The sequence below is a fragment of the Pungitius pungitius genome, chromosome 14 (genome assembly GCF_949316345.1).
Source record: "Pungitius pungitius chromosome 14, fPunPun2.1, whole genome shotgun sequence".
Lineage (NCBI taxonomy): Eukaryota > Metazoa > Chordata > Actinopteri > Perciformes > Gasterosteidae > Pungitius > Pungitius pungitius.
In genome coordinates, this window is record NC_084913.1 from 13,412,633 (window position 1) to 13,439,855 (window position 27,223).

Consider the following 27,223-nt stretch of genomic DNA (forward strand, 5'->3'; position numbering starts at 1 on the left):
TATCCTGACCTGTAGGAGGAAGGGAAACCTCATCATTATTCAACTACCGAACATGGAGATATTTAATTGATATTGCTCTACTGAAATCATACAACTGAGAAGAAAGTGGCATAATCTGTCCAGCAGGGGCCGCCATTTGGTAATATTTAGTCAGAGCAGCTAATTGCCCAATGAGACATTCAATTTCCTGCATTTGTTCAGTCCCTTTTTGCTGCGTTCTCATCTCGAACACGTTTAGTTACTCGGGATTTAATGACACTGCACCAAGTAACGAAAGCGGGCAACACAAATATTGAAGGCCTTAAAGCAAGGAGCTTATTTTGTTGTAGGTGTTAAACAGTAGCTTCTGCGCTGCTGCCATGACTACAGCCCATGGACTGGCGCGACTACCGGTACTACGTATTACGGAGGCCACGAAGAAGAAGTTTCTCGCAGGGCGTGGTGGGATAGGATTCTCCTCGGTGGAGGACTGAGAACAGTGCCCCAGCTGGCTGGCTAACAGCAGAGAAGATGGCTGCAGAGGGGATTCTCGGGCCAGTGTCTGAAAACAGAGCACCGTCAGTCATGTTTAGCGACGACTAGCCCGCGTGCCACCCCGGTTGGTCCGTTGGTCGGTTCCGCCGTGTTCGTCGGAGGGGAAAAAACAACATGGGGTCGCAGACTCTCCAGATCCTGAGGCAGGGGGTCTGGGCTTCAATCACAGGCGGATGGTACTACGACCCCGATCAAAATACATTCGTCAATGCTTTACATCTCTACATCTGGCTGTTCCTGCTATGCTTCCCCTTCACACTTTACATGGTGAGCCCCGCTGCTTCATTTCGAACCCTACTGTAATCCCGTTATTTATGTTATTTGTCTTGACTGTTGACACCGTGAGTTACCGAAGACAAGTGTCCGTTGGGTTAACGTTAGCTGGCTGCCACAGGATACCAACGGTCGGTCTCTGTCTATTATCTGGAGCGGAGGCATTGCAACAGTCTCACTAAACTAAGGAAACGTCACGGAATATTCCCACAACCCTCAAAAGGTTTCACGAAACCAAAAGATTGGCTCAGTTGCACGCAGAAAAGCATAATTTAATAACACAAACTGGCTAAAATATCTAGAAATGGCTGCCCCCCTGAAGTGTTTCGTCCACCACATAGATGGGACCAGAGTGCGCTTTTGTCTCAATTAATCACAGCGGTGCAGTTAAGATCCGTTACGATATCATCCGTCGATTCCACTGTCTTCAGGCTCTAATCAATAAATACCCCCCCCCCTTTCTATCTAAGTTAGTAGTTTTCCTCTTGTCGGTAGTGATTTGCGGTATCACCAGTTCTCAGGAGGTATCAGCCGTGAAGCTGACCAGGATGAACCGGTAGCAGGAACTTTAGTCGCAGACTCGATGGACCAGCTGCTTGTTTGCTCAGTTTATCTGTCACAAGGTGCCATTGCGTTTTTGTTGTTTAATGGACCCCGTTGTGTTGACTTTTTGTAGCTCGCCCTTTAAACTGTCCAAGGACCTGACACCTCGGTGTAAGCAGTAGTCCGCTTCGGCAGGTTCTTAATGGACCGTTTGTCTAATAATTCAGTATCCCGATGGGCTCCACAAGTTGAGATGTCAGTGATCCCGTTTTGTTTTTAATGCATCTTTAGAAATGTCCTCAGCTCAGGAAGTGGTTGTTTGTTAAGCATGCTGACTTCTATACTGAGAAGCTGATGTTTAAAAAAAGTTTGTGGTTTCCAGTCTATTCCTGGAGTGGAAATGCTGCGGTCAGCTCTGTGGTTTATGTTGAGCTACAGGTCTGAGTGCTGCTTCTGTTTGTAATAACTGCAAACATATGCAAGGACAACAGAGATCCAGCTCTTGTGGAAAACTACAGGTGTCTCCTTCCTTGGCAGCTTCACAGTTTATTTGTCAGTTAAAAATACATGAGAGCTTTTTAAAAATGAATGTCTCCTTCCCTTTGTCTTATTTTCCAAGAAGGAAAAAACTATCCTTTTAATTCTGATAGGATTCTAATAATGAAATTACATTGCAATGTCACTCAATGGCCCCGGAGAAGAATGATTCCAATACAATATCAGATAACCTCATTAACTTCCACTTCTTTTTCAAATGCCAGGCACTGCAACCAAGCATGGTGATAGTGGGAATCTACTGTGGTGTTATTGCCGCCATGTTCCTGCTGCTGAAGACGGTGAATTTCCGCCTGCACCACACCCTGGATGAGGGTGAGGTGGTGCACCGGGCCAAGGAGAGTCAGGGCAGCAGAGGTGGCACCGAGGGGGCAAACAACGTCGGCGTCACCCGTCGGCAGGACAGCAACGGCCCGGGGTAAGTTTGTGCCTCACCCTGCCGTGTCGTGGGCCGCGACCTCTTGTGACGTAGGGCCAAGGCGCTCCCGGAGTGTGACTAAGCAGCCGGCGTGATGAGGCAGAAAGAATTCAGGCTGTGCTGAAGTATTGTGAATTAGCCGGAAGATGTCGTGCTTCCAGACCGGAGATGGCAAAGAGTCGCGCAGAGCGTTTTTGAGGAGTAATTTAAAGGTGATGTAATCTGGGGCTGAGGTGAAACGTCTGGTTCTCCAGTGGTGAAATGACACAGGTTACGAAACAGAGGAAAAACAATCGAGGCTTGCAGAAATGTTTTACATTTTCTGAAACAGGAGTAATGATGGCGAGTTTTCGTCATTGCTTTGTAGAGTTACTCGCAGAAAGGGAAAGGTAGTAAAGACAATTGAAGTTATAATGCAGTAATCCCCAGTACATCCTGTGGGAAATTGAATTCAATTTTTTATATTGGTGTTTTATTGTGTTGTTCGTTAAAGATGCTTAAAGGGGCCTTGTGGAGTTTTCTTGTGAACAGTATTTCTGTTGACATTCACCTTTACTTATCATACACATTGATATGGTCCAATATAAGACAACATAGTACACACCCACTATGTGTACGATGGTTCAGTAGAATTCTGTGTGTCAGTGGTGTGTATCCTTTCAAATGCACTGAGCAGTATTTACAACATCACTTTCTGAAAGACTCCTTGCTGGTTGGAGACACGTAGCCATAGTAACATGTGACCAAACAATGATTTGCACGGTCTAAATTAATTAAAGAAAATATAATATATAAATCCCCCCCAGCAAAAGCTTTACTTTCACTTAAACGATTAGCTGTCCACCATCATCTGTTATGGACGTCAAAATCATTTAAAATCGTTTTTATGTTGGCATTGTGTCAAGTGTTTTCCAAAATGTGGTATTTCACTAGAAATAGTATGCAGTTCTGGTTTCAAACTCATGGACACATGCAAACACCTTGCATAGTGTTTTAGAACACAGAATTAAATGTTGGATTGTAGAGTTTTAGACACAGCTATTGTTTCTGTCCATTAGAATGCATTTCCTCCCTGATAAAACATTTTCAAAGCTCATTTTTTGCTGAAAGGTTTGGAACCTGCCTTGTTTTTATTGACGTGTTAGTCATTTCTTCTGGTGCATTGCTGTGCCTCTTGCTGTTCTACGCCCATGTGTTGACCATTGATACTCTGTAGTGTGAGACGTTTGGCAGCGGCGTGCATCACATCACCCACATTTATGTCCTGAGAATCCCTCCAGGGAGCTACCGTACGTTGTTGAGATCCTTTTACTTGTAAGCGTGCTTTTTACCCAGGATGCAGCTGGCTTTTGGCATTTGTTCTCACTTTTTTAATGAACCGCTCTGATGCTATGGCATATGCATCATTAGAGTGGTATGTATGGGTTATTTTTCTATAGTACAAACACATAAAATGTTGTGATAGAACTGGTCACACCTTGTGCCACAGCTTCTTTTGTAGAGTACATGATCCAACTAGACTTATGAGCATCACCAGAATATCCTCAAAGCAAACAAATGCCATAAGCCGCGCATATCTTTCTAAGGCCACGTGGCTTGTCATTGAATTATGCAGTATGAGGGCGTGCTTGGACGATACCATTTAACAACTAATACTTGATGAGACAAGCAAGCCATTTACATTGTGCACGTCATCAGTTACAGCAAGCACTTTACAAAGTAACGGATTACCTCATTTCTGAATGCTGTGCTGAGGTCAATTTTTCTTTTTATGCTAATGCAAGGGTTAAGCCCGTCATTGAGAGGAAACAAACGCCAGCGAGGTTCCAGCGGTTTACTGACCATGAATCAAAGAAGTGACTCATATTTACATTCCAGAGGGAGTGCTGAGCGGGACGCTGAGAGAAGGGAAAGGCAGCAGGAGGAACGAGTGCTCCCGACCACAGGGGCACTTGCAGCTTTGCCCACACATCTGGAGTCACATTCCGGATTTGTTTGACTTCACAGTAGAGGAGACAAGCCGAGCTAGAGTTGATTACAGTGTTGTTGTTCTTTGCACAACCATCCACCCCATTCCCCCTCACTGGTCCATTTCCCAGTCTCAGCTCATCCCCTCTGTGCGCCGTACTAAACTATGTTAGTGTTGTGGTTGGACCCGTTACCAAGTGTTTCTTGGCATATAGATATGATTTACAGACAATCCCCACCAAGATGTTTGTTTCGACATGCCGAATGGTTAAACAAGCACGTCCAGGCTAAAAATAGGCCGGCACAGAAATCTGCATGAGCGCTTTTGTCGTTTTCTGCACCTTCAATTGGTTTTCAAAACCTGATTACATGATTTGTTCATCTCTAGATTGAGTCAGGTCTGCACTGTCAATTCATATTTATGGGAGGTAGTCCGCTGTGCCTGTACTACTGGTACTAATGTTTACATATCTCTGTGTGTGTGTGTGTACAGGGACCCTGGTGGGGGTATTGAGATGTCTGACTTTGTCAGGCAAGAGACGCCACCAGTGGACTGCAGCTCCAGGAACTCCTATATTGGGTTGGAGTCCAACCAGCAGGTAAGCATGACCCGCTGCTCGCTCTTCTTGTTTTTAGGAAAGAGACGATGCATATACACAGATGTGTACAGCACCAGTCAAAAAATGGACAAGCAGTACACCTTAAAGCCAATCAGCATTTATTCAATTAACTACTATGTAGTATGCTATATTTAATGTCCGCCATTTTATTTGCTTGTCCCAAATTCTCACTCCATACTTAACTGCCCTCAAAGTATCCAGCAATTCTGTGATGGAATGCTTTGAATTAGGAGGCTGGTGAATCTACAGATTGCTACTACCAGCTGCTGTATAGGAAGAGATGAATGTGAACGAGGGAGACTAAATGTCTTTTGAGCCCCAATTAAGCCAAACAAACGTATATTTTGAGATTGAAACACACAGGAATTGTGTATTTTAGTGTTACTTAAGCTTCAGATGTAGCATTGAGTTTGCTCCTGAAGGGAATCATGTGTACGTGTCAAACTGTGTTCCATCCGAGTCATACAAAGCCAAAAGAAGCAGTTTATTCAGGAAATGTTTCCATCTGTGTTAGAAGTGATAAATACCCACAAAATCCCTGCTTCACGCTACAGGGAACAAACTTTAATCTTCCCACAAACAAGCGTCATCGGCTGAGTCCCTACAGCTTTCAAACCTCTTCCACTATGTTTGCTGAAGCCCATCCAAGCTGCACAAAGACGGCTGATACAAAGCCAAGGCACAACGGTGTGCGTTCAGGATTGACTCTAGGTCCTGCCGGACCAGAGGAAGTAGCTGTTTGTGCGTCCGTCTGTGTCTGCAGAGGAATCTTTTCATGTGATAAGATTCTCACGGAGCTCGCTGACAGCCGACATCTCCATAAATATTCAAAGTTATTTATCCGTTTTATTCTGTGGGGTATGTAATTAACCTCTGCGTCCCCACGAGTGCTGTGCTAGACGTCTTTGTACCGCGTGTCCTTGAGTCGCCAATCGTGCCGCGCGTTGTGCTCAGCTGCGGTGTACCCACGGTGGAAGGGGTGCCAAAAGCTTTCTTTGCGATGACGGGGAAGAAGCGTCGGCTGTTTCCATGTATTGTATTCTTGAGTGATCATCTGTCTTTTGAGTTCGCTGTGAACATTCAACTCAACTGAAATAAGCTTTTGTTTTCCCGACAAGGGGCTTGATTTCTCTTTTTCTGCTCACGTTTCAGATTGCATCCACACATGGAAGAGCAACAGTAGCCAAAGGTAACTATGACATGTCATGTATACTAAAATCACTGTGCTTGTGTAGGAGCTGGCATGTGACAAACGTATCAATCTGACCTTTCAGTCTCACAGTCTTCTTTGTGACCCCGTGATGCATTTTCTCTCTGGGGTATCACCACACCCCCGACCACGCTGTCACTGTGACCTCCACCGTGACAGCATCAGGCAGGAGCTGTAATAAACTGTTTATAACCAGCATGGGAGTCATTCTCCAGGAGGAGAAAGACAACGAATAAACTTTGCTATAGGCTCCAGCGCACTGTGTTTGAGTGGGGCGTCCTATGCAATATGCAGCGAGTCGGTTCGATGCCATTCTAATTAACCGCAGGTCTGCAATGACAGGAAGTAGTAAAGTGTAAAGCGGGACAGGCTTCTGGACTGTCTTCCCTTCAAGGATTTTGTACGCTCAGACTGTCACAGACAATCTCCCGGGAGGTATCGCCGAAGAAAGAGTCATAGGATTTGAGGAGCACTGAATGCACAGAGTTGTCGTAATGAACTTTCTTCAAAAAGGATCTCGCAGAGCCATCGGGGTCATTTAAGAAATCTCTTCAGGAGGGGTCACAATATTTGGTTGTTCCAGGTATACAACTTGGTGAAGTGATACTGTATCCTCCGTTGATGCCAGTCATTAGTGTTTGTGTAGTATGTGTCATCCCTTCATTGCTTTCCCCTCTTCGCAGGAGATGTGGGAAAGACTTCGGATGACATCAGTTTGACTCTTGTCGAGAGCTGCAGCCACGATCACGGTAAACGCTCAAGGCCTTCGCATACAAACCTCCCTGATGGTGGCATGTCAACGCCGTCCTCAAGTGCCTTGGTTGTCTTTGTCTATTTCAGATCTGCTGTCGGACACAAAGATGTACTGCCTCGTTCCCAATGACTCCTTTGCGTCCCTGCAGCCATCAACCTCCTTGTGTCCTTCGGAGCTGTCAAGGGAGACGGCCGACCTCTGTAATTCTGCTGCTTATCCCTTCAGCCTGTCGCATTCGTCCTGTGACACCGAGGCGACCACTCATGCATCCATGCAATCCCAGAGCTACAGGAAGGAGCTCCGTTCTCGGGGCCTGCCTCGGACCTCTAGCTCGGCGGGTCCGGCTTTCCCCGACCCGTGTCTACCGGACTTCGCTCTGTACCCTGCGCCCAGGAGAGGTGCCCTTGACCCTGTGTGTGAGCTGGAGACGGCCAGACCACACAGGCCAGGGGTGTGCGGCAGAGACGGGGCGGAGCGGCCGTACCAGCAGGACCAAGCCGTGCCATCCACCTCGGGAATAGAGTGTTACAGGCACAAAGAATCACGCGGGGTAGCCCGTTCTGTCTCCAGGGAGGCAGGGGAAGGCAGTTCAGGACTCTACCAAGTGGAGGTGGGTGGTAGCGGGAGAGGTTCTGCCGGTGGAGGAAAGTCCCAGGGCGGGGAGCGCAGTGCAGACAGCCTGCGCAGTTTGAGTACTCGCAGTAGTGGCTCCACCGAGAGCTACTGCAGTGGCACGGACAGGGACACCAACAGCACTATCAGCAGTTTTCACAGTGAGCAGACCAGCTCGACACACGTGGAGAGCCTGCTCTCACTTTCAGGCGACGAGCGCGCACGGGAACGAGGGGACGCGGCGTCTGCGCCCGCGGGCGGCAGGACTCCAAGCCTCGGCAGTATTAGCTCTCGAGGTCTCAGCAGCCTTCCCTCCAGGGAGGCCAATAAAAACCCTCACGCCAACGAGCTGACGGCAAAGCAGCCCGATGACGCGCCGCCCTCCGCGCACCGAGAGCCAACGGAGCCCGGCAGGTGCCAGGAGGAGCCCGGCATCAGGACCAGCGCTGATGGCTCGGCAGGTGCAGCCGCTCTGGAGCCAGAGCAGGTGACAGCCGAAGGGCAGTCAGAGGCGGCCACCATTGTTCAGAGGACTTCCTCGCTGTCAACAGGGCGCAGTGGACGCCGGCGGACTGGCAAGAAAAGGGCGAGCAGCTTCGATGCCAGCCGCCACCGGGACTATATGTCCTTGCGCGGCATGGCCAAGCCTTGTAGTGCTGTGTTCACTGGGGGTGGGGAGGAGGACTCCAGCGACCAGAGTGAATTCAGCTGTGCCTCCAGTCTCCACTCCGCCCACCACCGCAGCACAGACAGCTCGTCGAGCGCCACTTCCCGCTCCTGCCACTCCCCCGAGGGCTGCTACAGGGCCCTGAAAGCCAAGCACAACGCAGCCTCCTCGTCCTCCTCCGCAGGGAAAGCCGCGGCGCCGCCTGTTGCAGGAGGGCGAACGGAAGGGAAGCGGCGCAGCTCCCGCCGCACCCCCAGCACGGGCAGTGCCAAAACGCATGCCAGAGTGTTGAGCTTGGACAGTGGAACGGCCGCCTGCCTTAATGATCCCAGCCGCCTCGGAGCTCCGGCTGGGCCCCGGCCCCTTACCACCTCCAAGTCGGACCTGGAAGCCAAAGAAGGGGAAGTCCTCGATGCGGCCTCCCTGCTGGGTCGGGCCTCCCAGCTGGAGTCAGTGACCCGCTCCAGAAACAGTCTGCCCAATCAGGCAGCTTTCGCTGAGCCTCAGGATGCCACTGCTGCTTCCCTGCGGGGTACGTACGGCTCACACAGCGCTCCGACACACTGTGCACAACCATTCTGTCTGAGTTAGTCCACATTTCATGTCCTTGCTGAAACGCCTCAAAAGAAATGTTTAACTCAAATCCACATTTACGGTCTTGATGATTACACCTGTATGCTTGAAAAAAGTTTCAAGTGGCGGCGGGGTTACCAGGGGGATTACCAGCAGAACTACATTATAGTCCCAGACAGATTAGTCACTAACATACCTACACTGGAAAGCCATATATCCAGTTCTCACTACTGGATTGCAGCCTTCTGGCATATTATGAGGAGCTGGAGCAGAGAACTGACAGAACTGTGTTTTGTGTGTAGTCCTCCAGACATTAGGCCTGCTTTATTATTTAGTGTGTGTGGCTGCATAATGTGTAACTATGGTGAGTTTCTGACTATTCTAACCCAAGCGCAGTGTAGATCGCTATTAGCACGACGGCACAGTGTGCGCTTTGTGCTGAGGTCAGACAAACAGCAGCTCTCTTATTAGCGTCACAGACAGTCACACGCAGACACTCCTTCTCCCACATTCTTCGTTTTTCGGGTCTTGTTTTTTTTGGCCCCTGCATGTTGCGGACATCTTACACAATGTTGATTATTTCTTATCTTTCTTGTGTGTGCACCTCCTGGGACATACAATATGAGAGGCAGGATATGCCTCGACATGTCAAGTGTTACAAAGGCTGCTGTCTGGGTTTGTGGTGACCTGACTGAGCCATCAAGGTCACAGTCAGTTTCATTTAAGCATATTCTCCGCTAGTAAAACCTGATAATGTTTTCTCAAGCTACTTGGTATTATGCTTTGGAGTTAATTTATTGCCACAAGTCTATTACCCTTTTCAGTGGATGAATAATACATTTTAAAGAAAAAATAAATTAGTAAGTAAATTACACCCCTGCCCAATTGAACACTTCAGCTACTTGTTGACGCACACCCAGTCACAATTGTTAGCTATGGTTAAAGGTCTCATATTGTGAGATCTTTTTTATAAAGCAGGTCGAGATGCCATAGTGAGAGCATCAAAAAACTCAATCCACAACACAAATACTGTAACAATATCCCTGTGTTTCAGCAAATCACAAACAAACCTTTTTAAATGATCCAGTTTGCCCAATAGTAATGTCATTCAAACAAGACTAACTTTCAATGTATCCCTTCCACTGTGGCTACAAGTCGATGTGATGATCAGTGCGGAAATGTCTGGAAACAGAAGCACAAGGAAAGAAATCTGACTGAGCAGTTATACAGCAATATGTCTTTTAAAGTGTGCTAACATTAGGCACCCTGAGCTGCTGGCCATTCAAGCACAGCTTAGGCAGCTAAGGCCCCGTGTGTTGGGTATTGAGTGAGTGTTTTATTATGTCTGAATTCCTCATTTGATTTGGGAGAGGAGGATGCGTTGTTTCCTTTTTCAGTAGTTCCATTGTCTCGCTTCGAAGCAACTGACTCGAGGGCATCTTGGGGAAATGAAGTGTTTCATTATCTTTTATTCACCACTTGTGGCCACAGTGGATGCTGTCCAGCAATAGTTAGTTATATGGCTCGCTTTGAATGCTGTCAGTTCAGTACAGTGAGTCCCAGTGTTGCTCTTTCAGCCATGTTGCAGTGGATGTCTTGCTCTGAAATAGTTGGTCTCATTTTGGAGAGAAACTCTTCCACAGGTCATCGAAAGTTCAAGCTGCTGGTTTTCGTAAATTGTTGTTGCTTTGTTTTGTCAATGAAAAAACGTCCTGCATAACATGTGGAAGTGTCTACTCATGCCAGTGTCCACATTACGTATCCAAGCTGATTGGCCAATGATGTCTCTCACCATGACAGCGCCGGGGAGTGAGGAGACGGTCATATTCCGCCGTGAGCGTAGCACATTCCGCCGGCAGGCCGTGCGGCGGCGGCACAACGCAGGGAGTAACCCCACCCCGCCCGCCTCTCTCATTGGATCTCCTCTCAGGTACGCCGTGCATGGAGCAGGGATCCGTTCCTGCTCACCGCGGTACCTTGCATGCTAACAGGCGGCGCTCTCTCCGGTCGCACACCGACAGCTGTGCGCGACTGCTGCCGTGTCATCCGTTATGGGATGGGGGCTTCTCAGCTCTGCATGTGATGTTTCTCATGAAGTCTTTTCATCCAGTTAGTATGTGATCTAATCTTTTAAGTCCCATATTATGAGCATGGATTAAAGAATTTGGAGTCCTACTCAACTGACACGCTGTCTCCTCTCTGAGAAACGCAGGATTCGGTCGATGGTACACGTAGAGGTCCAGTTGATTCACACTGATTCGCCCTTTTTGAGAGACCTCTGGAAGGAGACGCATGAAGATGATGTCAATTATTTTGAAAATTTAGAGTTTTAAGTCAGTACTCACCCACATGAGTCCATTATAGCTCCATACTTTTAACACTTTCCAAGACAATTTTACAAAAAAGTATCTACTCCTTAAGTCCTCTTTTGACACACTAATCCTTTTTAAAAATTATTTCTGTTACAAAGGACAGACTTTGAATGTAAAGCTGTAATCTACACGTTGTATAGTTTATCAGCATTAATGAGAATTATCTACAGCTTTAAAGCTTTTAGAAATCTTTAAATACATAAAATGTACACGCTTTTCAATCATTGTCACAATATGCATCCCTAGCTGTTTCCATGATGGCGGTCTGGCTGCTGTTTGCATGGAAATGTAGAACCTGAAAAAGAGAAATAAGCCTTCACTAACCGATGAAAGCAATTTGGTGACTATTACCCAATAGTCACCAAATATAGGAGTAAAGGATTACATATTTTATATTTATAGATATTTGCCCTGAAGTCAGGGACCTTAACTATGACGAGCAGCACTGCCTCATCTTAAATCCCTGTGTCCCCCTGTAATAATGCTGTATGTAGCACCAGAACCCCTAGGGCCTCCATCACTTCTCATGTCCTCTCCTTCTCCTTTCCAACAGTCTTCAGGAGGCTCTCAGCCAGGCCTCCCAGCCTTCTGCTCCCCAGGTGAAAAGTCAGCCTTCCAGAACCCCATCCCAGGTGACCGTGCTGAGCGCAAGCACCACCCTGCTGGCCAGGAATGGAAGCGCGCACATGGAGGGTTCTCAGGACAAGGCCTCAACTGTTGGCGCTACCAGCTTGCAGGACGACCTGGGTAGGGAGCACTTGAGGAGAGCTGAGATATTAAGACGAAGAAGGTTCTGGTGGCAGAATAGCGGGATTGATAGATTGTGGAGACTTGGATACGTATGACAGATTTTTCTGCTTTGTTTCTGCACTTGTTGCCCCAATTTGATGGAGGTGGCAGCGACACAGCTCCTAATGTTCACTAATAACAATGCAATGACAGAAAAAAGAAATCTTTTTTGTTTATTGTTGGCACAAAAAGAAATGCCACGCCAAAAATTCCTTCTAGCAAAAATAAGTTTGGCCCTTAATAGATACAAATATGACCCATTTACTTGTTGGTTCTTTGTTTCTTCTGTTTTGGTCGGATTTCTCTGTGCATTGTGGTTTGTGAATGCTGGAGATGCACATGACTGCTGCACTCGGAGCACTTTTATTCACGCTTGTTGGAGTGACGCAATTGGTCAAAGCCGGGCGCAATTACGTGTGCTCCATTTATCACTGTCTGTAATATTGTCTGTAGCCAATATTTGACCTCATGGATGTTCCCATCACTGCTGACAACACAGCGGTACAGATTGCTGTTGATACCTGTACTGGGATCCATGTCAGGTCAGTGAGTGTTAAAAAATAAAAACTGCGGTTTGGTAAGAGCATTTTTCCATCCTTTCTCTGAACTGGTAAATCAATTAGTGCTGCTGCTCATAATTTGACCTGGAGCAGATTGCTATTATGAGAAACTCTGTGGTTGGAGTGCGTGCAGTTGTTATCTCAGAGCAATTATATTTTGTATGTCAATTTGTATGATGTCCATACTTTGACTATAGCTGAGTTTGTATGCAACCCTGCTGTCAGATAAGTCCGATAAGGGAACACACATGTACAGTAGCATGAAGAAAAGTATCTAACGCTCATCGTTTGATGAGAAAAAATGGCATTGTACAAATTTAACTTGGGGCATGTCCACATCAGATATTGTTGAACAAATACATTTTCACCCCGATTACATTACAAAGGTTGAGCTAATTCACCATAATTTTCAGTTCATTAATAGTAGTGGGAATAAGAACATGCTTGACTTTTTACTTTTGTTCTCGTCATATTTGATTCGCACTCAATAATTTAGTTCCTACTTGCTGTTCATCATGTTGACAAAATCATGTATTTGCAAATCTTCACCTCCGTCCAGCTGTTTAGCCTCCTTTTCCTTCATTATTCCTAGCATTTTATCAACCAAACTCTTACAAACAAGAACCGCACACAGAGTTGGGATTGCAATTGGTGTTTCATTAACCTGAGAGGGAGCATTGTTACCATGGCAACATTTTTTATATTCCTCTGGACTGGTGTGTATAATGCAGTATTTTGGGAATCTATTTAAAAGATTCTTTTCCCTGTAAGCACAATAACATTTCAACAGGCAAAAGCTGTTGTCTGTACATAGTTGCAATAAACCTGTCATGGTTTTATGACTTGCTATAGGTACATTTATTTATATCCCGTTTTCATTCCACAACAGGATAAATTACATAAAGCTCGACTGGAGCAACAGACGACCACAGAGCCTGAATGCTGTGAAGCAAATGACGGACTTGCTTATGAAACGCATTCCCTCAATGATCCCATTAGCTCACATGAACATGGCCAAAGTTATATCGTTCCGTGAACAAGGACCACGTAGATCAATTCAATTATTAAAACCCACAAAGTTACTTTGCTTGTGATTTCCGTGGCCTCACTTTCTCTCTCCTTTCTCTCTTTTTTTTTTTTCTCAGGAAAGCTCTCGTCCTCGTTGTATGAGGCCGGTGGGTGCAACATGTCTCTGGTCAATTTTGAACCCGCCACCAGGCGAGCCTCCAATAACATATGGTTAGTGTCAAATTTAGAATTCATCTAATAGGTATAGTGCCATTGCAGATTCTTCTCCCAATTTAGCCGTCTCCACAAAATTGAAAACATTTTGCTTCTATATTGACAGAGAGCAGATAATTGAATCACTGATGCATTTCTGAAGGGATATTTGGAGAGTTCAAATATTCCTTGGCTTCTGCCTTTCTAAATGTAAAATTGAATCTTCAAAACCTGATTAACATTCCTGGAGGTGCCCTCAATGTTGTTTTTCTTCCAACTGGCTCCATTGGCGTCAACATGGGTCTAGTTTTTAAAAACAACATAACTGCTCAGCACAATAGCCCTCTGGCTATTTGGTCTGAAATAAATTATTATGAATTATTAGGATGCTCTTCTCATCAGCGTGCTCATTTTTGTCTTGCAGGGACACCGACTCCCACCTCTCCAGTTCTACCTCAGTTCGCTTCTACCCTCATGACCTGGTGAGTATCCAACCAGTGAGCTGTTGTGTTTGTGTTGTTAATGTGTGGGAGAGACGCAGAGGGAGAGAGAAGACTGAAAATCTCTGTTTAGCATATTATTTAAATATTGGAACAGTCGTATTGCTGTGTTGGCTGTCTCCCTTTTTCAGCCATGTTCTTTTTGCCTCAGACCGAAGACACATCTCATCACACCAATTTTAAAATCGCTACCAGTTGGCTCCTGAAAGGATTTTGAACATCTGTTAATGAATGAAACCTTGTACAGTCTGGTACCTTCGTACTTCTTTGATTTGCGCAAAAAAGGTGTCCTGTTGATTTGTTGCTGCCTTTTTAACCATTTCTGCAATCAGAATCCAGACGGCTGGGAGTGAATGTAAGGCCGTAGCTGCCAAAATCCTACCCTCTCAGACTTAATTAGAGAATACATTAAACACTATTTATGTACTCTTCACTGTATTAACTTTATTTCCATACATTCGTTCACGGTTCTTATTCTAAACTTGACACTTGAATGAATAGGTCTTACTGACCATGAAACAGATCTCCCTCCCTCAGATCCGTCTGAACCGCCTGCTGACGATGGACTCCGAGCTGCTGGAGCAGCAGGACAGAGATCTGAGCCCGGAGCTGCAGGACGCACCGCTGGGACCCAACGACCCTGTGGCGCCAGTGGCCGCCGCCAAAGCCAGGCAGTACTACCGCTTATGGCTTCTGCCGTTCATGTGGGTCGGCCTGCACTTTGACCGGCTCACCCTGCTGGCACTATTTGACAGGTAAGAAAAGCCCTTGAAAACCAACCTGATCAACCAACGCTACGCAATAACGCTACTTTGACCGAGATTTTCTTTTCGCTTGTATAGAATCAGCAAGTTATCTCATTTGGTTTTATCAAACCTCTGTGGGAAACCACAATTTCTTAACTAGAATCATAACAAAGGTTTTCCTACAGATTGAAATTCTGTCTGTCACAGCGGTAAGCATTTAATTTAGGTTAGTCCCACTGAAATGAAAAGCCTTCCAGTACTTGTGTTGAAGATGTTCTTCAAATGTCACCTCTCACAATATACCATCATTGTAATTCAATTAGAATATCAATAGTTTGCTTTTAAATCGTTTTAGCATGTAGGAATACTTCCCACTACCAACACGTTTTCCTCTTGAGCAGCTGGGTCTATATTCAGGAACAAATGCTGACTTTTCTCTGTTGCGTTCCAGGAACCGAGAGGTTTTAGAGAACGTGCTGGCCGTGCTGCTGGCTGTCCTAGTTGCCTTCCTGGGTTCAGTGCTGCTGGTCCACGGCTTCTTCACTGACATCTGGGTCTTTCAGTTCTGCCTCGTCATTGCGAGTTGCCAGTATTCCTTACTGAAGGTGAATACTTCCGTTAACAGCACCTTGTTCTTGCACTTAACTTGAAAAAGTAAAACAACGGTTTGTGATCAAGTAGTACTACATGTTTGTTTGAGGTATATAAAGACATTGAGTATAATATAGTCGACGTGAGCAGAGAATTCACCTCTTTCTCTCTCATAATTTACAGAGTGTTCAACCAGACTCCTCTTCCCCTCGTCATGTAAGTAATTATGTCCGAAATCATCCATGCATCTATATTTTGGGAGTTTTGGGCTGTATTCTGAGTGATGGTCATTGAAAACATTAAGTGATCACGGGGGGACTTGGACAACAGAAACGGAAATTGCCTTGGACAAATAGATAATCCTTTTGTTTTGTGGTTGTTGTTCAGTGTTTGTTTTAAAAAAAAACACTGAACAATGTTATTTTTCCCCTGCGAGCCTATGCATCCCCCCCCCCCTCTCTTGCGTCAGTAGCCTGCTCTGAAACAGCGTCTTTTATTACTGCAGCTCCTACTCGGCTGCGGGCACAAGCTTTAAATAGCTGGCCAGAGTTTAAACCACAGCTCTGTCTCTCACTCTTTTCTGTACCTTCCCTTCTCTCCCACTTATCCCTCTTCACCCCCTTTTTTCTTCACCACATCTCACCTCAACTCGACACCTTCGTTTCAACAGCATTGCTGACATATTTTGCACAAACGTGGTGTATTTAATTTGATTGTTGGTGCCTTGGGGGAAAAAGTAGAGGACAAGTCATAGTGTCTCTGGTAAAGATCTGCACAAAGCAGACATGCATTCTCCCTCTTGTGAAACCCAACACTTGATGCTATTTCTGTTAATACCTGTGTCACTGTCCCCATGGCTCGTATGACATGATACCACTAACTGAATTCTTTCTTGGTGGAATGATTATTTATTTCAGTTTTCCAATGAGTTACATCCACTGAACGCTTTTATCCACAAGGTCACACATAATAAATATTCTTTAGGGCATGTCTTCTTATTTTACATGTACATGGCTGCATAAATACTGAGCTTTGCTGAAATCTACAGGGAATGCCCAGCTCCTATAATGAACCATTTGTATCATCATACCCTTGTCCTCGCAGGGCCATAATCGTATCATAGCATACAGCCGGCCTGTCTACTTCTGCCTGTGCTGCAGCCTCATTTGGTTGCTCCACCATGGCAGCCTGAGGACCACTACGTCAGGCTTCACCCTGTACGGGGTCCCACTCAGCAACTCCCTGGTCCTCGCGTCTGCCAGGGACCTTGTCATTGGTAAGTTCACGACACTGTGGCATTAATGTACACTAATAATACCAATAACAACACACTGCATTAATATAGTTTTTCATCAAAAATAAAAAGCCAAAACAATGTTATAAATAATGTACTAAGATAATACAAAGTAGTTAAAAGTAAGTTGGGGCTGCTTCAAGATTTGGGTTCATAGCCCTACAAATGTATGCTAGAGCTACAGTGTGAAGTGCCTTTATAGGTGAGGACCAAAACCTTTGAATCAGTTCTAAAATAATAAAATATATCCAATGGAAAATAAAATAGGTGAAAGGGTTACAATAGTCTATTCTTGATAAGGCTTTTAAGAGATCTTTCTAGACCATCAAGTCACAGATGAGACACACCAATGTGCACCAATATGAACCATTAATATCTGTAGCTCATTGTCAGAGATGAGAACAGTTATTGTCTGCTTATCAAAAGGATAACTGCAATTTTAAGATGGAAAATGAAAAAAGCAGTGTTTAAACACTGTGTGTTTGTCTCCCTGCAGTCTTCACTCTGAGTTTTCCCATCATCTTCTTTGTGGGGCTGCTGCCACAAGTCAACACGTTCGTCATGTATATCTTTGAGCAGCTGGACATCCATGTGTTCGGGGGCAATGGTGAGTGACTCGTAGATGCACAACTTCATTGCAGGGGTGACCTTAAACTCTACTGAACGACGCAGCAGAAACTCACCCACTCTTGCCTGATATATATTATGGAATGGCATGCTTCATTACGGACCAGAGTGCTGGTTTGCATTGTGCCTGGCTCAGTGCCTGTCGGGTTGAGTGATCTCACTGGTGACATCTTGCTCTGTGCTTTGCAGCCTCCACAAGCCTTCTGTCAGCGCTGTACAGCATCCTGCGCAGCATCGTCACCGTCGCTCTGCTCTACGGCTTCTGCTACGGAGCCCTGAAGGTGAGAGCAAAGACGGCTAAGCATCTGAATCTCAATGCTATAGAATATGTCATCAAAAATCAATGACAGAAATCCATTGTTATGGTATCTTAATACGATGTCCTGTATTTAACCACCACTTTGGTTTCAAATTAGCAAAGAAATTGTAGGTATTTGAAAATGTATACCAAATTGCTTAGTGATATTAGTGATATATTGACTTAATAAAAACATTATATTCTGGGCTGCGTTTGCAGGCTCAGTCAAATATAAAAAACCCAAATACCAGAAAATGCATGCCCAGACTAGCTAAATTGACTTCATAATTGAAAAGTTATAATCATCTTTACCTAAGAAATACTCGGATGTATTGTAGTTGGTGGAAGAAATGGTGGAAATTATTATTTTCAAAATATAACAACATTGTGTTTTCTGTGTTTTAGGAGACCTGGGAGCCTCATCACATCCCAGTATTATTCTCTGTGTTCTGCGGCCTCTTGGTGGCAGTGTCTTACCACTTGAGTCGGCAGAGCAGCGACCCTTCGGTCCTCATGTGAGTTCAAGCCAAGGAACCTCCGACAGAAAATAAATATCAAAATCCTAATATTTGTGTGTGTGTGTCTGCGTGTTTATTTTTGCACTGATAGTCATGGCAAGTAAACTCACACATCTGGCACAAAAACGGATTATCAAAAGTATTTTCTATTAACCTCCGAACTGACACAGCTACAAAGTAATCAGTGACTTTTGCACTCACACATGTAGTGGATTATGTAAGACAATCATTTAAAAAAGTTCAAACAGCTTGAAACAATCAATCGTTGTGTTAACAGTGGGTGATTATTCAACCCCTTCGAGGTGAATCGGCCTGCAGAGATTCATAGTGTGCAAACAAGCTAATATTTTTTGCTTTCTGCGTCATAGCTCGCTGATCCAGTCCAAGATTGTGCCCAACTTGAAAGATAAGAACCCAGAGGATCCTTTGTCAGAAGTACAAGACCCTCTACCCGAAAAGCTCAGGGCTTCAGTGGTGAGTTCAACTTTATCATTTAACTAAAAAAAAAAAGGACTGTTGTTTAAAATATCACACACGCAAATCAATTTTAAAAATCTGCTAATGTCTTTTAAAGGATGATTTTATTCTTCATTTTCTAATCAACATTGTTTACCATTGAATGCACAGAATGAGCGTCTGCAGTCCGACCTGATTGTCTGTGTGGTCATTGCTGTCCTTTATTTCGCCATCCATGTCAGCACAGTCTTTATTGCACTGCAGGTACAGTAAATACTTTTATATTTATATTACTGAAGTGCCAATGACAGTGTCCTTTGACAAACAATTTTCCTTATGGAAATAAGTAACGTTTCAAACACTTGGGGCACTGAAGAAGCACTCTTTCCCAAAATGCAACAGGTCTCCATGGGCTATAAAACTCTTATGCTTGACAGATTGGTTATAAATATTAATTTGTGCTGTCTCTGTGCTCTCTCAGCCTTTCCTAAGTTATGTCCTGTATGCACTGTTGGCGACTGTGGGGTTGCTCACCCACTACCTGCTGCCTCAACTCCGCAAGCAGCTGCCCTGGAACTGCTTCTCCCACCCTCTGCTCAAAACTAAGGAGTACTATCAGTTTGAAGTCAGGGGTAAGTACGCAGAATGACTCGATAGCAACAGAAACTGCTTCTAAATCGTACCCTTATGAAACCATACCAGAAGCCTTTGATTTATGTGTGTGTCTTGACTATGTCTGGTCAGCCATATTGATGATCAACACACACCTACAATCCATTCCTTTGATGTTGCTTGATGTCGGTTGCCAATACCAATAAAGAAGAAGGAAAAGTTTGTCCTCTCAACTAAGCCCTTCATCTCCATAATGATCTTTTAATAAATATCTTCCACTGTCTCTCCTCAGATGCGGCCCATGTGATGTGGTTTCAAAAGCTCCACGTGTGGCTGCTGTTTGTGGAGAAGAATGTTCTCTATCCACTCTTCATCCTTAATGAGCTCAGTGGCAGCGCCAGAGACCTCGCCAGTCCAAAAAGACTTGACACAGAGTGAGACTTCTTTCTATTAACATCTTTTTCTCTTTGAATGTTTCATCCCCTTTTGTTTTATAAGTTAATAACACTGAGTGGTAGACCATGTTCTCCACTAGCGTACTGTACTATACTTGTACACCGTTGATCTCTATCTTGTAAATCTAGAACCCGTAAAGCTGGTTTATTTAATACCCTTTTAAGATAAGAATCTGTTCATTTTTGCAAGCTATTAAATAATTAATTTACTTTTTGTGAAACACTTTTTAATCTGTTATGAAGTGAACTGAGAGGAATGATACAGTTACTATGAATGCAGAGAGTAACTAGTTAGCTTAGCTTAGCTAAGTAACCAGAGGAACAGCTAGTTTGTCTATCTGAATGCACATTATCTCAATCGGGGGTTTCCAATGGTAAAATGATTATTTTTTATACATACTGGATAGATAATTATGTAGGAGTTGTTTTTAAGCATACTGCTTTCATCATGATTTTCACCAACATATGCTTGACTTTTCTAAAATGTCTTCCAGGGTGGGCGCTCTGATGATCACAGTGGCGGGCCTGAAGCTGCTCCGTTCCTCCTATAGCAGTCCCACCTACCAGTATATGACCTTCCTCTTCACCGTCCTCTTCTTCACCTTCGACTACCGTCATCTGTCAGAGACGCTGCTGCTCGACCTCTTCCTCATGTCCATTGTTTTCAGCAAGGTGAGAGGAATATACATTGTATAATGAGCTTTACATCTAACACATGATTCATACTGTCCAGTTACAAAGAGGCCCTATTTCTATTATTATATATTTCATTAGAATGTTTTCTTTTTTTCACAGATGTGGGAGCTGTTTTACAAGCTGCACTTTGTCTATACCTACATTGCCCCCTGGCAGATCACATGGGGGTCAGCCTTCCACGCCTTTGCTCAGCCCTTTGCTGTGCCTCGTATCCTTTCGCGAGTCTTTTTCTGAGGTAGAAACTGATCCTAATTGGTAGCATTGATGGTGTTTTGGAGAGGTGTTGGACTCAAATGGTGAGTGCTGTTGGATTGGACTCACCTGTATTGAGATGTTTTTTATTTAGTTATTGTCCCCCTGGTGCTTGGAATCAAGGGTGGGCAAAGCACTCGAAAGCCTTTTGTGGGGTAATCGAGTTCAGTTTCATCACAGGCGTAGCAGATGTGACATTCAGCGAAGCATATTTTTCTAATAACCCTTGACCCAAGCCCCACCAGACTCGGCCATGCTGTTTGTCCAGGCTGTGGTGTCAGCAATCTTTTCCACCCCCCTCAACCCCTTCCTGGGCAGCGCCATCTTCATCACATCCTACGTCCGCCCTGTCAAGTTCTGGGAGAGAGACTACAAGTAGGGAAAACTTTTATTTAAATACAACTAAAATTTCAATTATTCAACCAACTTATATTTTCCGTAAATATGTCCCTGAAATGTGTGATTTTAACCTGTGCAGCACCAAGAGAGTGGATCACTCCAACACTCGGCTGGCCTCTCAGCTGGACAGAAATCCTGGTGAGTACAGGAGGCACTTTTAACACGTTTTAAGTCGATGTTTATCAGAACAGTTTATTGAGTTTAAAAGTTTATTTTTTGCATTTATTTATTCTTAATCCTCAATCAAATCCCCTTTTTGATTTGATTGTTACTAATCTGCCTCTCTTCTTTCCCTCTAAAGGCTCTGATGACAACAATTTAAACTCCATCTTCTACGAGCACCTTACCCGCTCCCTGCAGCACAGCCTGTGTGGAGACCTCCTCCTGGGCCGATGGGGCAACTTCAGCACCGGGGACTGCTTCATCCTGGCGTCCGACTACCTGAACGCTCTGGTGCATCTCATCGAGATTGGCAACGGCCTGGTCACCTTTCAGCTCCGAGGGCTAGAATTCAGAGGTGAGAAGGTCCTTCTTGTGTAGGACAAAAGGAAGAACGTGGTACCGAATGACAGATGAATGTTATTATTACACTGTAGCTGTAGCTAATGCAGTCAGTGCCACTATATATTAAAAGTCATAAGGATTGTATCATAATGCTTTGTCACAACTATACCGTTTAATGCCACTAGATATGGCATTGTGCAACCCAATTTAGTCAAGACATAAATAGCATATGTAGCACCTTCAAACAAAAATCAGTTTTATTAACAGAACATCACTGATGTTATGCAAACTTAAAAAAATAATATTGAAGATAAAATGAATGTGAATCCCAAAACAGCGTATTAGTCCAGCTGTTGTTGTTGATTCAGGCGGCTCACTCAGAACATTACATTTTTTTATCTCCATGTGCCAGTTCTGATTTTCGTTGTATTTTGTCTGTATAAATTTGTCAATATTTCCCACCTCAGGAACTTACTGCCAACAGAGGGAAGTGGAGGCCATCACTGAGGGGGTGGAGGAAGACGAGGGCTGCTGCTGCTGCGAGCCGGGCCACCTCCCACACATCCTGTCCTTTAATGCCGCCTTTGTACAGCGCTGGCTAGCCTGGGAGGTGCTCGTCACCAAATACGTGCTGGAGGGCTACAGCATCACTGATAACAGCGCCGCCTCCATGCTGCAGGGGTTCGATCTACGACGCATCCTGACCACCTACTATGTCAAGGTTAGTGGGGTGTAGCTGTTAAAAAAAAAAAAGTGAGTATTGTATTATGTATATATGATCCAAATGCGTCGTCCCTTTCCTGGACTCAGGGCATCATCTACTATGTGATCGCTTCCACCAAGCTGGAGGAGTGGCTGGCAAATGAAACCATGAAAGACGGCCTGCGGGGATGTGGAGAGAGGAACTATGTTGACCTGGATCCCACCTTCAATCCCAACATCGACGAGGACTATGACCATCGACTTGCAGGCATCTCCAGGGAGAGTTTCTGTGCCATCTACTTGGGCTGGATCCAGTACTGCAACTCTCGGAGGGCCACGGTAGGGATGGATCCTTGGTCCCTGAGTCACAAAAGCAAACTACACCCATCCAGTTATTTTATCTCTCTGGCTGTATTGGTTCATATTATGTCAAAGGGTTATTTTGCAGATCACTTTTTGATAGAAGTTTTAGGGATTCATTTTTGTTATTAGAATTCTACATTCAAAAGCCTTCAAAAGAAAATATTTGGGTTTGAGTGTTTCACAAATCTTCTTTATCTCCTTTTGTTTGTAGCCACTTGACAGCGAGAAAGACTCTGCTCTGGTGCTGCTCTGCTTCGGTCTGTGTGTGCTGGGGAGGAGAGCTCTTGGAACAGCTGCCCATCATATGTCCAGGTTATTTAGTAATCCTCATTAAAATACGTTTACCTTTTATAATGCTTTAAGTGCAGGTAGAAAGTTCACTTATGTAGGCCAGACAGTGCAACACATGCAACAGAACAACAAGAATTATCTTTCATGTCCATTTTTTTGTTTTATTGTAACTTTAACAACTAAACAAAGGATAGTTAATGGGATAAATGTAATGCCTTTGCTCTCGAACATCATATTTGTTCTTCATGAGTAATAACAAAACTTCATGTTCTCCCTATCTTGCCATCACAGCAATCTGGAGTCCTTCCTTTACGGACTTCACGCATTATTTAAAGGTGATTTCCGCATCTCGTCCGTGCGAGACGAGTGGATCTTTGCAGACATGGAACTGCTCAGGAAAGTTGTGGTGCCTGCAATCCGAATGTCCCTCAAATTACACCAGGTGAGACGCTGTAGCCGTCATGATGTCAATTCCCGCGAATGTTTGTCCTAATTCTCCGGGTCGAATCTGATCTGGAACCCAACGCTGTCCATGTTCTCGTAGGACCACTTCACGTCCCCAGACGAGTATGAAGATCCAGGGGTTCTTTTCGAGGCCATCTCGTCCCACCAGCAGAACCTGGTCATTGCTCACGAGGGCGACCCGGCCTGGAGGAGCGCTGTGCTGTCTAACGTGCCGTCGCTCCTCGCCCTGCGCCACGTCCTCGACGAGGGAACCAACGAGTACAAAATCATTATGCTAAATCGGCGATACCTCAGCTTCCGTGTCATCAAGGTGTGAAAACTGCAAAAAATAGAGCCTAGGATTCTTTGAATCACTGCTGACACAATAACTTAGGAGAATCAAACCTTCTGCGCTACAGGTGAATAAAGAATGTGTCCGAGGCCTTTGGGCGGGTCAGCAGCAGGAGTTGGTGTTCCTGAGAAACCGAAACCCAGAGCGCGGCAGCATTCAGAACGCCAAGCAGGCTCTGCGAAACATGATTAACTCCTCTAGTGACCAGCCCATCGGATATCCCATCTACGTGTCTCCGCTGACCACATCCTACTGTAACTCGCACCCGCAGCTCGGTCACATCCTGGGAGGCCCGATCAGCATCGCCAACATCCGACGCTTTGTCGCCAGCACCTGGCACAGGTCTGTTGCTTCACTCAAAACGACGAACTTAAGTGGTTAATGTGGTGAAGGAACATTTTCGCACCATAGGTGACATTCTGATGATCTTTCCTTGTAGGTTACGGAAAGGCTGTGGTGCTGGCTGTAACAGTGGCGGGAACATTGAGGATTCCGATGCAGGGGGGATGTCCTGTGGCAGTGGGAATGGCATGGGGGTTGACTCTCAGCAGAGCTCAGTGTCGCAGGGTGGCACCTCCGGACCCGCCCCCTCTCATACCCACTCACTGGGTGAGAACTAGTGAAGCTGACAACCATTATTATGAATACTATGACAAATTTGTATTTTTCAAGTCCGTTTTAAATTCCAGTGGAGCTGGAAAAAAGGAAAATTAACATGGATATAAAAATAAATATTTAAGTTGTTTTGCCACTTGGCTGTGTATTTAAGAGAATTAAAGTATAATAGGCAGGAAGGGTCTCATGAAGGACACTATTTAGTTGCAGTTTGGTAAATTACCCAGTGTTTTTGGAGCTCCACACATATTACTGACTGATGTAGAGGAAAACTTGTCTGCCGTAGCATTTTAAAAAATTGGTGCAAAAGAATTGCAATTTAAATCACCGGAGTTCTCCTTCACCACCCTGTGTCCAGGCACCAGTCAGAGTTCCCAGTCTGTCCAGTCGGGTTTGGTACGCCACTCTCCTGCTCGAGCCTCTGTTGCCAGCCAGTCCTCCTACCGCTACAGCAGCAGCCGCCACTCCTCCCTGCGCACCTCCACCACCGGCCTGGAGCCCTGCCGTCGTTCCTCCACCAGCCAGCTGTCTCTGCGCACGCTTCCCACCTCCCTGCAGCTCCGGCTGGGCTCCACCTCTGACCCCGCCGGCCCCTCGGCCTCCCAGTCCAGCCACAGCATCCCTCCCTGCAAACGCCACACGCTGGTAGGCCTCCTGGGCAACGACGGCATGTGCAGCACCGTGACCGATCCCCTGAGCCAGTATCATCACCATCATCATCATCACCACCCGCAACAGCACAACCCCATAATCTCCACCGTGCGCAGAGACGACATCTCCTACAGAGTGCAGGTTGGTCGAGTATACGTAGGAAATAAATCGTGTCCACAAAACAAAGCGGAGCAGCGGCTCAGTCAGCAAGTGACTGTTAACAGGGACCCTGTCCTATGATATGCAGCCTAACTAACGGCACGCTGAAGAAATGTTTTAGAAGACATCAACACGATTGTATGACGCATCTGTAATAGTTTCCCCAGCTCCGAATGTTGGTCATCTGCAGAAGAAACGACCCCCAAGTCCTGCTTGGATTTAAATGTGATTCTTCTGTGATGTCTATCAGGTTGCCGACGTCGGTCAGGTGCTGGAGAACATTAACCTATCGAAGCGGAGGGAGCTTCAGTGGCCCGACGAGACGATGAGACTGAGGGCAGGACGGACCTGCTGGAGGGACTGGAGCCCCTTAGAGGGCATGGAAGGACATGTAAGTAATCAACCTTATAATGCAAAGATTAAATTCAAGTTTGATTTATGAACATGCAAATAGGATGCGTTGTGATGTTGTTGTGTTCTGTCACATCTCACACAAACACACACACTCCCGACCGCTGATGCAATCTTTTTGCCCTTGCTGTTATTATCTTGTATGTACTTGTGTTGTATGTTTTGGCACTGTAACACCCTCTGTGACCTCCTTGCTCTGTAATGGACACTTGATTTGATTGTCAGCTTCCTCTCACAAAGCCGCCTCCTCTGTTGCCTTCTGCAGGTGATTCACCGGTGGGTGCCTTGTAGCCGAGACCCAGCCAATCGTTCCCATATTGACAAGACCATCCTGCTGGTACAGGTGGAAGATAAGCTTGTGCCCATTATTGAGAATGGGGTGATTGAGTTGGGTGCAGAGGTTTGAGACAAGCAAGCACACAACATCACACAAACACACACGCTTGTGTGAAGACGAAGCCAGATCTCCCTGGCTTTCAGCTGGCACACAGCAGCCTGCAGACAAACAGGAAATGGGAGCTCTCCCCCCTCCCCCGTTCCTTATCGCTGAGGGGGAAAGGATGCCAGGGAAGAGTGCAAGCCGAGGCAGAGCAAACGTCCATCCAACATCCTTTACTGCATCGCCTCACATTAATACCATCTGCCTTGCTTTGCATCTCAGAAATGCTGCATGACAGTGAACAATCCTTAAGTTAAGTTAGTTCTTGCTACTGGTAATTAATTTCTATGCATTTCATCATGTAAATCTTGGATTTTTTTATTCTTCTGTTTATCCAAGTAATTTGCCAAAATAAGCCTGGTAATGATTATCTGCCATGGTTTCACACATGTGAAAGCTGTTTGTTTTTCGCTACAGACTACAGAGAGAGTTTTGATGCCGAACAGATTGAAGTCAGAGACCCAACGTCAAACAAACTCCTTTTTTTGTTGTTGTTGTTCCTTTTGGATTTGTTTGAAATTAGCAAGATTACTTTGCGCAAATAAAATTGCACTATAATTTTTTGATTTACAGTGATGCACTACACTCTTTAGATAATATCACACTTTATTTATTACAGACTCTGAATGGCCATGGTTACCGATGCCTTGGGAATGAAAAACAAATGCAATCATCATTCTGTTTTTAGCCATTTTTATTTTACTATTATGTTTGATAAACTTGAAAATAACTTTTTACTGTATATGGTTATATATATTATATATATATATCTATATAGATATATATATATTAACTCAAATATATATGTATATGTCATTGTATAAAAAAATGTCTTTTCAATATTTATTACTTTGAACATGGTATTTACACTTTGTTACATCTTTTTTTGTTATTTTGGGACAACGGTTAATGTACGAAGGACCATTGGTTGAAAACAAGATGCTGTATTTTTGATGGACTGTTTCACTAATTAACTTGATTTGTTTTCTATATGGAGAAATAAAAGTTGGATTTATTGCATATTTAATATGTGCATATTAGTGAGTGTGACTTTATGTGTACCGAATGACGAGATTCCGATCTGTGACCCTCCGTTTCCTCCTCAGATTTATGCTGTCAGCGTCGTTTGTGTAAACATGTAGATGCTCGAGGTAAAGTTTTAGTTGTGAAAACTCACTT

The 27,223-nt window shown here is 44.9% G+C and overlaps 1 protein-coding gene across 4 annotated transcripts; it reads left to right on the plus strand.

Annotated features, from left to right (window-relative positions):
* Window positions 1–238: 238 nt before the first annotated feature.
* pcnx1 (pecanex 1) lies at window positions 239–27,084 on the plus strand. 4 transcript variants are annotated; one of them, XM_037486325.2, is made up of 36 exons: window positions 239–801; window positions 2,112–2,323; window positions 4,785–4,890; window positions 6,064–6,100; window positions 6,805–6,870; window positions 6,962–8,686; window positions 10,528–10,657; window positions 11,653–11,846; window positions 13,594–13,687; window positions 14,094–14,151; window positions 14,707–14,924; window positions 15,367–15,520; window positions 15,690–15,722; window positions 16,611–16,782; window positions 17,297–17,407; window positions 17,617–17,708; window positions 18,131–18,240; window positions 18,612–18,717; window positions 18,871–18,963; window positions 19,181–19,331; window positions 19,604–19,745; window positions 20,261–20,438; window positions 20,562–20,670; window positions 20,960–21,089; window positions 21,193–21,251; window positions 21,415–21,630; window positions 22,085–22,338; window positions 22,428–22,658; window positions 22,894–22,994; window positions 23,265–23,415; window positions 23,518–23,748; window positions 23,837–24,111; window positions 24,209–24,378; window positions 24,743–25,176; window positions 25,445–25,585; window positions 25,871–27,084. In XM_037486325.2, the coding sequence occupies exons 1-36, from the start codon at window positions 649–651 to the stop codon at window positions 26,009–26,011; spliced, it is 6,978 nt and encodes a 2,325-aa protein (XP_037342222.2). In that variant the 5' UTR covers window positions 239–648; the 3' UTR covers window positions 26,012–27,084. The 4 variants fall into 4 exon arrangements, with proteins under 4 accessions (XP_037342222.2, XP_037342221.2, XP_062413128.1 ...); XM_037486324.2 differs by having other exon boundaries at window positions 240–801; window positions 14,692–14,924; XM_062557144.1 differs by lacking the exons at window positions 10,528–10,657; window positions 11,653–11,846 and having other exon boundaries at window positions 240–801; window positions 14,692–14,924.
* Window positions 27,085–27,223: the final 139 nt, after the last annotated feature.